We start from the raw sequence: 11,347 nt of genomic DNA, 5'->3' as shown, positions 1-11,347 counted from the left end.
CCAATGTGGGTTTTATGTGTTGAGGTGCGCGTGTGCGTGCACACACACACACGAACACATGAGCTGTCCCCAAGCTGGTGGCATGCCTTAGAGGCTCCACGGCAGTCTGCGTACAACCCCCTCCACAGCACCCACTTCATCCCCCCCCAACCTCCTTGGCTGCTCACTGCTGCCTCCCCAGGGATCACATCTAGCTCTTCCTTTTACTTCCGTCTTGGAATCACCATACACGGGGCATCAGTAATACGAGATAATTTAAACTAAAGAGCCTTCCTAGATCAGCAAATTTTAAGTGGTGCTTTCCAAGAGGGAAGGGCCAATACAGACACCGATAAGGACAGGGTGGGCCCAGTGTATGGAAGAGCTAGTGGGAGGCTCTGCGCACTCAGCGAGCCAACTGTAAACCACAGAATGGGAGATCCCCCAGCACGGGATCACAGTCACTGTGGGGCTCCACGGGGAAAAGAGCAGGGGCTCGCTGGGTCCAGGGCCACTGGAGGGATGGGTGGGGATCGGGATGGAGCATTTAGATTCCCCACAGCAGAAATGACAGCCAATTGTAAGCAGATGATGGATGCAAGGAAACAGTATCTGAGTCAAAATTCCCCGGCAATTGTGTACAATTTAGGCTGAAGGCAGAAAAGGACAGACAGACAAACAACAAGCCTGCTGGGAGACAACCAGAGGGAGTGGCTGGAAAAGGAGAGTTAGTCGAATCTGAAAAGGGAGAACTGGCAGGACTTAAGAGTGGATGGAGGGGCGCCTGAGTGGCTCAGTCCATAGGGCATGCGGCTCTTGATCTCCAAGCCATGAGTTCGAGCCCCGCACTGGGTGTAGAGATGACATAAATAATAAATGAACAAACAAACTAACTAAAAAAAAAAAAAAAAAAAACCAAAAAAACAAAAGCAGTGGATGGAGGAGAGACAAGGAAGCTCAACCCCAAGACCCAGGGCACTGGGATGCTGCTGAGGCCAAATGGTGGCGGGAGTGTGGGGGAGGGGGACAGGCGACAGGGGCTACTCAGGGGGGAAGCACTACACCAAAAGCTAGAGACGAGGGAGCAAACGTCTGGATAAACAAGTAATACTCCGATCGACCACAAGCGTCCATCTGCAGAGCACTGCACACGATCCACGTTCAACATAAATTAGCCCGAACAGTGGACCGTAACCCCCCGATGCCCTTACACGCAGGACAGAAACTCTGCCTTTCTCGCCCACCCGTCTTCACACTGAGAAACCGGGAGACACTCCCTGGATTGCTGGTAGGGTTACAGGTGAACTAAATACATATGATCAGAACCATACACTGGCAAATGACTCTGACTTTCGGTTCTCCGGTGTTAACTCCTACGTCCCGAGAGGTCTCCTCAGAGTTGGCTATTCACCAATCCGGCTGCCTTCTCAACATTTCTGATTAGCTGGGGCTGCTACCCAGGGCACACCAGGGGCAGGGCAGTTATTGTGAAAGAATGGAAGACCACAGTTCCATCGGAGAGGGAGAGAACGAAGCGCCAAAAAACCGCTCCCGAGGCCAAAGTAAACAGGAAGGTTGTGAAGCGGCACGGGGTGATCTCTGCAGCTGGCAGACCATGCCCAAAGCTCTGCCCGGGCAGCATCTGGGCCCCAGGGGCTGGCGTCAACGCAGTCTGGACACCCCCCCGCCTTGAGGGGCCGACGACAGCGTATGCTGGTGCACTAAGGAGAGGAATGCTCCCCTGAACGCTGGACTCTTTCAAGAAATAAAGATGGTGGAGTCAGATTCTGAGCCACTGTCTTAGGAAAGAAATCACTGATTCAGTCAGACATTCAAGCGACTTGAACTGGAGACAGGCAAGGAACTGAGCCCTCCCCCAGCTACTCTGACTTGTCAAGTCATGATAATTTATTAGCACAACTAAGCCAATTCCACCTTCAAGGGTTCTGCCCCCCTCCTGCCTTACTCCACCTGGACGCCTTCCCCATGCAGCAGAACCAAAGAACTGAAATCAGTGAGCTCTCTCTCCAGGAAGGGTGCCTGGCTCTATAAAGGTGAACTGCCATTAGGTTAAGCTCTCAACCATCTTGGAAGGAATGCATCTCACTTGTCCCGCGGGCTGCTTGGAGGCACCCTGCACAAGCTCCGAGTGAGTGGCTAGAAGTAGCGTGGGGGACCCGGCCGCGGTGCCTGCCATGTCCCAGAACCCTGGGAACCACTTTGCCACCCACAAAAGCTGGGAACAAAGGGGGAACATTCCAGGCCTGCCCCAGAAAGAGTTCACTGCTTTACTTCTGGGAAATCATCTGGAAGACCCTCAGATGGAGATGGAGCCACCCCAGGGCTCTGAGGGCGACTGGGGGCGACTGGGGGACAGTCAGGCTTGGGCTGAGAGCCTCAGCCAAACACTGCTCCCTCCAGATCAACTGGAACCCAAGGGTGGTAATCCTAAGTCTTGCCAGCCAGGCCAGCAGACCCTGGCGGGCACTTCTTCACTAAGCAGTGGAGATCCCCCCAAGTGTGGACTCACATGGCCAACACCTGGCAGAGTGAGCCAGCCTCCTTCCAACAGCTCCGTTGCTTCAAAGGCCTTTCCTCATCAGATTCTTCCCACATCCCATGAACCCCGCCCTCGGCCTGGGCCCCCAAAGGCAGGTCTTTCACAACGAGTTTATCTGTAAGAGTTCCCCGGATTTCCTCGTGAGAAGTCTCTTCAACAGATGCCCTTTCCTCTGGGAATTCATATTTTACCAAGTGGTATAATTATACCTGGAGTTTGGCTACTGTATCCAATTCCCTCAGATACAACAATTCCCTCCCCTCCCAGGAGGAGAGAACACCGAAGAGCCTTTTCCCCTCACCGGCCTACACTGACCGTGCCAAGTCCAACTGGGTCTGGCACGGCTGCTGGCAACATGGTCCACACGTACGCAAGTGGAAGAAAGTGCCGGCCCCACATAGTGACAGCAACACAAGACCGAATAAAACACTCTTGGCAGAACTTTCTGCCTCCAGACCCGGCTGGGGGCTCTCAAGAGCAGCCACTGGATCAGAACATGAGAAAGATGGGATCATGATGGATATCCCTCAGTGACAATGCTCTCAAGCGGAAGACTGCCCACCCAGAGGTGGGGACAGAGCCAAAGGACCCCTGCATGAGGCCTTGGTCTTCTAACCAGTGACACAATGGGGGGAGGGGGCAGGTGGCCAGCACCTGTGCTTCTCATCTGGCCTTGTCCCTTTGGCCCAGGGCATAAGGTTAATGACAAAGGGACAAAAGGGGCTCTCCCCGGAAACTAAGGATAAGTGTGCAGACCATGAGGAGATGCAATGACACCCCCGATCCTTAGCTTGCAGGTTACCAGCCGGCTAGGGAGGCCTGGACAGGGTATATACTACATACGTGTATTGACATTCATGCCCACAGACATGGAGATGGTGTACCAGCTATGACCCAAGTTCTCCAGGAAGAAGCACTGGGAGATCTCTGAAGGAGCACAACACTAACCAAGGCATCCATCTGCATGCCAGGTGGGCCTGGTTACAAAGTGACAGGTTCCTAGTTACTTTTATGCAGCCGACGGTTGGCAAAGCTAAGTGCAAGACTCTGAGTTAGAAACTATGATGGATGCAGGGCGCCTGGGTGGCTCAGTCCGTTAAGCGTCTGACTCTTGATTTCAGCTTAGGTCATGATCTCAGGGTCGTGGGATCAAGCCCCATATCAGGCTCCATGCTCAGTGGGGAGCCTGCTTGAGATTCTCTGTCCCTCTGCCCCTCCCGCCCAATTCACTCACTCTCACACTCTCTCTCTCCAAAATAAATCTTTAAAAAGAAAGACAGGAAGGAACTATGACGGATACGAAGGTGAACAGGACTCTGGTTCCTACCTCAAGTACTATACGCCCTATAAACTTTAGGACAAACCACATGGCAGGTCAACTTCCCAGTGACAGTTTCAGAGCTGGGTGGGGGAGAATCCCGTCACCCTGAAGTTAGTGCTCTGCACAAGTCTGAGCATTTCTCCGTAAGGTTTGGGAAAAGGACACGGTTACCTAGGAATCCCGCCTGGTCCTGACTTCTCTCGGGACCCTCCTGAGCCTCCATTTCCATATCTGTAAACTGTATGGGCCACTGCTGTCAGAAACAAACCTCCTAACAAACCTCCTCTTCTGGAACAACAGAGGATGGTCAAGAGCAGTGGATCTTACATTCGAACCTGGGAGAATCAGCAAGTACCATTTCAACTGTGTGATTCAATGGGCCAGCTGCCCACCTTAGGTGACAGGTGCAGTACTTCTGTGAGGGGAGGACTCCCTGGTCCTTAAGAGAACAGGACCACTCCAAAGCCGACACCACCCCTAGCTCCCTAGGCCACCCCAGTGCCCAGAGATGCTGTCCCCTTCCTCCTTTCTCCATGTTCTCACCATCTGGTCCGTCTTCACCCATGCCCATCCTTCCACACCATCCATGCCTCCCAGCCATGACCCCCCAAAATACAAACACCACAGACGGACCTATAAGTCTGGACTGGGGGTTAGGGGAATCAAATAGATGATTTAAAGTCAGGGCAAAGGGAACCAGAAAGACTCTTCCTGGCCATGGGGAAAGGATTTCAATGCTGAGAAGTTGGGAGCCCAGAGCAAAATGCAGAATCCCCCTTCTTTAGCTGAGCCTGAAAGTTCTAAAGAACACGGCAGGAAGGTAAAGAGAATCAAACCCTCCCAAAGCAAGCGGGGCAAGGGGCCCTTCAGGGAAAGTCCTGTTGTTTCCCATCACGCTGAGGCATTTACAGGTTTGGGGCATCTCAAGGGAGAAAGGGAAAACCGAGATTCTGGTGAATTCAAAGCATTTTCCATGCACTAAAGTCATTCCAGAACATTCACAGCTCACTCAGCCACTTGGGTAAAGGACACCATTCTCTCCTGTCTTCCCAGGGACTGCCACCGTTGTAAGGAAGGGACAGAACTCCCAGGCATCTCCCAGACTGGCAGAAATGCAGCCAGGAATAGACAATCAGACAGAATGCCACGTACTTTCCTTTAGGATCAGTTTCACTTGCAAATACTTCTGCAAGGATCTAGACTAGCACTGCCCCATGGAACTTTCTGCCATAATGGAACTGTTGTCTCTCTGAGCTGCCCATTAAGGTGGCCAGCAGCTCCGTAGTGGGGGTTAATGGGCACTTAAATGTGGCTGGTGCCACTGAGAAACTGCCTTTTTCATTCTGGTGCATTTGAATGTAAACAGGTGCTAGCAACTGCACCCTGGGCAGTGGGGATCTCACTCTCCCAGCCCGAGTGTGATCACCAGTCCACTCAAGCAAGACTGTTCCCTCCCTCTGTCATGGCCAAGAATGCCACCTATCCCCACCATTCCACTTACATAAATGACAACAACCCAGACAGCCAGGGCCCAGCAAATCACGGGGGAATAGACATGTTTGGGCTGAAGATACCTTCCCGGGGGACTAGCAGGTGGGGTGACAGGAGGGAGCCACACTCTGTCCCTGTGTGGTACCCAACAAGACTTTCCCACGGGTGGGGGGGACGGCTCACTGAGAGCGGACACTGAAGGTATATTCTTTTGTTTTTTTTTTTTAACTCAGCACAGGCTGGAGGCAACAAGCTCTCTCCCTTCAAGAGAGGTGAACTCACACCACACTACAGAAATCCACCATTCAACAGCTATAAAGTCTACCCCACCTCTCAAGAGAAAGGCCGTAATGATCCTGTACCACCACAGGTGACCAAGATGGACAAGGGGAGGTCTCCTGCCCACGCGCCCCTGAAACCTCACAGCCACACAGCGCCTTACCAGACAGAGCCGCCTCAGTGGCGCCAGCAGCCAGGGACGCCCCAACCTGCCCTCACTAACTGCAGATTTCAGCTGCCACCCCCATAGGCCCACACCACCGCCCTTCCTGGCCTGGCGCCCCTGGCTTCCAGGGGCAGTGGGCAAGGATGAGGAAATAAATGACTCCATCTTGGGGGCCACAACAGTCCTGGGCTTGAAAGGGGGAAGGGGCGTGGGTACTAAAGAGGAGACTGGTGAAAAGGAGAGCTGGTGAAGGCGGGACCAGGGCCTGAAAGGCCTCAGGTTTACTTAAACTCACAGAGTTGACTCCGGGTTTCCAGACGGAGGGAAAGGGGCCATGGGGAGAGTTTATGGAGGTTGGGGAACCACCCTGAGTTTGGAGCAAGGCTCTCAGTGAAGGCTCTAAGATGCTGGGGAAGGAAGGGATATGGGGTGTGCTGGGGGGCGAGGATAGTGGCTGAAAGCCAAACCGTCAGACTGAGGGATGTTGGGAGGAAGTGGGAGACCCTGAGTGTGAGGAGAGAGGTACAGGGGGCTGGGGAAACTACAGGTCTGTGAAGGGAAGCCAGCTGAGGGTGAAAGAAGCAGACCGAGATCTGGACTGGGGGAAAATGTGGGGAAGTGTAAATCAGGGTTACAAGAGCACAGAGGACCCCCGCTGAGGAAAGTGAGGCATCTGGTGTCTGAAGGGCTTGGGGGCTCCAGGTCAGAGCACAAAATGCCCCTGGGCCTGGTCTGAGAGAAAGGTCTGAAGGTGAAAGAGAGCCCCTCAGGCACTAGGGGCCTGAAACCAGAGGGAGCTGGGGGGGGGGGGGGGGTCAAAAGTGTCTGAGGAAGCAAGCCCAAGTCCAAGGTGGGGATAAGGGGGTGAGCTCAACGCAGGACTGGGTCCTTGTGGGAAAAACCCAGGCCCCAACCAGAGTTTGAGGGGAAACGGTCACTCAGGCTAAGGCAGTGGCGAGATCGAGGGGGAGCGAAGGTTTGGTCCTGGAAGAGAATGAGGGGTAAGAAGGCTTAGGGTGGGCCTAGGTTTGAGGAAGCAGGAGGCTGAACCAAGGTCCAGGGGATTCTGCGGGGTGGGTTATCGGGGAAGGGGGGGACTTAAACCCCAGCAACTGGGTTAAGAAAGAAGCAGCAGCCGGCTGCGGGCTCTTGGAGTTTGAGGGGACTCAGGGCCAAGGGTCCGGAGAGAAAAGGAGACAGGCCCTGGATCCAAAGCAGGGTGGTACAGCCCAGATCTGACAAATCTGAAGGGTTCCTGGGGCAGCTGTGGGACTCTCTGGAGTGGACTGGAGTCCCCAGGGGGGCCTGCGGGGACTGTGGAGTGGGTTGGGGTCCAAGGGGCTCTGGGCCACACTGGGGTCCCAAAGGGCATCGCAGGGGTTTCTGGGCCACCTGTGGGGGCTCTAGACTGGTTCAGGGGCCCGAGGAACGTCCCAAAGGGTGCTGGGCTGGACTGGAGTCTCAGGGAGAGTCCCAAGGGAGTCTGAGCCGCCTGTGGAGACTCTGGCCTGGGCCGGGGTCCCGAGGAGCGTCCCAGAAGTCTCAGGGCTGGACTGGGATCACCAGGGGCATCCCGAGGGGTCTGGGCCGGGCTGCGGTTCCGGTGGGCGTCTCAGGGGGCTCTGCGCTGGGCCAGGCCGGGGTCCCCAGAGAAGTCCGATGCGCTCCGGCCGGGCCAGGTCGCGGATGGGGGAGGGGCGCCCCCGCCCCACATAAAGGCCGGGGGAGCGGCGGGCGAGCACAAAGCGGGACGGGCGGGAGCTGAGCGTGGGCGGGGAGGCCGGGACCGAGAAGGGCCCGGCGGGCGGGTCATGGGAGGGAGGGAGGGGACCGGGCGGGCGGCGGGCTGCGCTGGGGCGGCGCGGCCGCTCCTCACCTGATTGTCCATGGCTGGCGCCCCGCCCCGCCCCCGGGCCCCGCGTCGCTCGCCGCCGCCGCCGCTCAGCGCCGCCCCGCCGCCCTCATTGTCTGTCAGGCGCCGCCGCCGCCGCCGCTCCCGGCTGCCCGCCCGCCCGCCAGCCCCGCGGAACCGGAAACCACCGCCAGTCCGGGTCGCGCACCGACCGCGGGCCCCCGCCGCCGACTCTGGCCTGCCGCCCCGACTGACAGCAGCCCAGGCTAATCTGCGGCGCGGACGGCCGCTCCTGGGGCGGGACTTCCTGCCTGGCGGGGGCCTGCCGGGCTGCGGTCGGAGGGACGAAGCCCCCAGCCAATGGGAAGCCCGAACCGGAGGGGCGGTGGGAGGGAGGGAGGGAGGCGCGAGGCGAGCCCGGCGGAGGGGAGCGCGAGGTGTGCGCCGCACGTGGAGGGGGGCGGGGGCGGGACGGGCGTGCCGCGCCTGCGCACTGCGGCCCGCAGGGGGCGCTGCCTCGTGGCCGGAGCTTCCCCCGGCCTGAGCTTAACCTGGTCCAGCTGAGGTGGCGGTTCGAGCTCTGGGGAGAGAGCCCTAGGAACACTTTTGTTTCCTGGCCACGTGTTGCTACCGTGTCATGGAATGGACTCTGGGCTCTGGAACTGGAAATTAATTTTCCAGTGCTGAATCTGCATCAGGGAAAGCCTGATCCACTCGCTTCTCCCCGAGTCTCAGTTTGCACATCTGTGAAATGGGAACACTCAGTACCTTGTAATGCTAGTTCACATTAATTTGAAGGATACACATTTGAAATCTTCTACATTAAAATGATCAGGAAAGTCTCATTTTATTCTTGAAATTTATAGTGCTAATCCCTCTAAAATCGTTTTTTAATTTACTCATGATCATATAATTTCACAATTTGTAAACTTTGTTTAGATGAGATAGGGACATATCGCTCCATCTTTTTTAGGATCTTGCAAGCCACTTACCTCTCGGACAATAGGACTTCTGCCTGCAACTTGGGGACCCTTGGACAGTTATGTTATTTTTAAAGATTTTATTTTTTTATTTGAGAGAGAGGCAGAGATAGCGACAGAGCACAAGCGGGAAGGAGAGGGAGAAGCAGGCTACCCCCTGACTAGAGAGCCTGATGCGGGGCTCCAACCCAGGACCCCGGGATCATGACCTGAGCCAAAGGCAAACGCTTAACCGACTGAGCCACCCAGCAGCCCCTGTACAGTTATTTTAAATTTCTTCTTGTAATAAACCAGGGCTTTTGTTTTGCTTGGGTTTTGTTTGGTGTTTTGTTTTTGTTTGTTTGTTTGTTTCCCTCTGCTTCACATTTAAGTGTCGGCCAAGTATTGTTTAGGTAATCAGGGCACCAGTTTGCGCTGAAGAACAGCACCAGGAAATCAGTAACTTTGGAATGAACATAATTCCGTGTAAAACTCTGAAGAAGGCCAGATGCTGTCATAGTAATACGGTACCTTTTTGATCTAGGGCTGGGCGTGCTGGGGGAATAAATGAAGAACACGCTGAGAAAATAAGCAGCAACTTGAAGGTGGGTACAACTTTTTTTTTTTTTTAATCCTATAACTGGATGTAAGTGGATCAGTTGTTCTAAGTGGTCCTTGAACCAGCAGGTTCGGCATCCCCTGGGAACTTTATTCAAAATGCAAATTCTGGTCTCCCTTGATTTACGGAATCAGAAACTCTGGGTGCATGGTCTGCACCCAGAGGGATAGTTGAACTAGCCCTGCAGATAAGAGTGAAACTTATTCAAATTTCCAAACCACTCCCCCAGGTAAAGGGACAAAAATTGAGGGGTTAGCCATTTGTCTCTAAAGGAAGCTTGCAGTGAAAAACCTTCAAGCTACAGTTGTTACAAGGGAGAGCTTCAGAAACTCAGCCACCTCCCCCTTACTCATCTGGGAAATTCTCCTTAAGTTAGATTCTGAACTGTTGGGGGTTTTCAAATTATATCCCCAGGGCTCCTATGAAATCAAGCAAAACCCTTTAAGAATCAGAAAGAATAATGGGGAGGGGCACCTGGGTGGCTCAGTCATTAAGCGTCTGCCTTCGGCTCAGGGCGTGATCACGGAGTCCTGGGATCGAGCCCCACATCAGGCTCCTCCGCTGGGAGCCTGCTTCTTCCTCTCCCACTCCCCCTGCCTGTGTTCCCTCTCCCACTGGCTGTCTCTGTCAAATAAATAAATAAAATCTTTAGAAGAAGAAAGAAAGAAAGAAAGAAAGAAAGAAAGAAAGAAAGAAAGAAAGAAAGAAAGAAAGAAAGAAAGAAAGAATAATGGAGAAACAACCCAAGTGTCAATCAACAGTTGAATGGAAAAACAAAATGGGATCCATCCATGCAACGGAATATTATTTAGCCTTAAAAAGGAAGGACACCTGCTACAACATGGATGAACCTGGAGGATATTATGCTCAGTGAAATAAGCCAGACACAAAAGGACACATCCTACATGATTCCACTCGTAGAAGGTCCCTAGAGGAATCCAGTCCATGGAGACAGAGAGGGGATGGTGGGAGCTGGGGGTGGGGCAGGGAGTGGAGAGTCCGTGTTTCCCAGGGACAGAGTCTCAGTTTAGGGGAGATGAGAAAGGTCTGGAGATGGAGGGCGGGTGTGGTTGCACAAGTGTGAGTGTGCTTCGTGCCACTGAGGTGTGCACTTAAAATGGTTACAGTCATAAACTTTGTTATGTGTATTTTTACCACATTAAAAAATTAATGGACTTCTTGACACTGTGAACATGTAAGTATCCATGAATCCATAATAATATCAAAACAACAGCAGAGCTCATTCGTCACTTTCGAAAGTGACAACTGCATCAACTCCTTGTTTATCATGCCTTTACAGCATGAAAGCAGCCCAGTTGATGAGGGAAAGCCCTTTTCACAGAAAAACGCCAGCTGATAATGTTGAAAGGATGATAGCAAAATCACTATTTTGAAACCACTAATGAAACAACCATTGCGGACAAGAGTCATCAATGGAGGCTAAAACCATTCCTTGGAAGGTTACAGGGGACTGGATAGTCCCATGTTCCCCAAAGATCTTCCCTCAGATTGCCTGCTAAAAGCAAAGAGGAAAAAAGTAACTTTACCATGGAAACATCATGCTGTCACCACCTTGGTACGGTGACCACTCTTAGCAGCGAAGCAGCGGGACAAGCAGAAAGACGGGCTCCTGCTGGGGTGATGAGAAGTACACAGCACCAAACAGAAAGTTCTTGCCCAAGAAGTTTAACCCGAACCTGATCACCCCTAACGTCCTAACTTCTAGTTCACGGGAGAAACACATGAATATAGAGGAGCATGAGAGATGACATCATGGAAGCGGTCAGGCAAATCTAGAAGGTGGAATCTCAACAGCCTGGCTTCCTTGCGTCAACAGGAGGGAATGAGAGAAAAGGTAACTGCCCAGAGGCGCAGGAAGTGGCATCACAACGAACTGCAGTGTGGGCGTCTGTCACTGGATCTTGGGTTTTGAACAAACGAGCTGCATCAGCTGGGGAAGTACGAATGTGGATAATAGCAGCTGATATTTGAAAATGTATCTGGTTAGTTGTGATAATGAGATTATGGTTGTGTAGGAAAATGTTTTTATTTTTTAGAGATGCATGGTACTGGTTTAGGATTCTATGCCTTATGGCTGTATAAATGTCAGGGTACTAATTG

The 11,347-nt window shown here is 53.4% G+C and overlaps 1 protein-coding gene across 2 annotated transcripts in view; it reads right to left on the bottom strand.

Moving 5' to 3' along the window:
• The window catches only part of MLLT1 (MLLT1 super elongation complex subunit), a 65,573-nt gene extending 57,743 nt beyond the window's left edge, over positions 1 to 7,830 (bottom strand). For both annotated transcript variants that reach the window (XM_045776696.2, XM_045776697.2), the window contains exon 1: positions 7,673 to 7,830. In XM_045776696.2, coding sequence (XP_045632652.1) covers positions 7,673 to 7,684 — 12 coding nt within the window. In that variant the 5' untranslated portion in view covers positions 7,685 to 7,830. The remainder of the gene's footprint in view (positions 1 to 7,672) is intronic.
• Between the last annotated feature and the right edge of the window lie 3,517 nt (positions 7,831 to 11,347).

This window comes from Ursus americanus, chromosome 14 (assembly GCF_024610735.1).
Source record: "Ursus americanus isolate L20-20 chromosome 14, mUrsAme1.1.p, whole genome shotgun sequence".
NCBI lineage: Eukaryota > Metazoa > Chordata > Mammalia > Carnivora > Ursidae > Ursus > Ursus americanus.
Note: the sequence above shows the minus strand (reverse complement) of the source record. Positions and strands in the feature narration are given on the sequence as shown.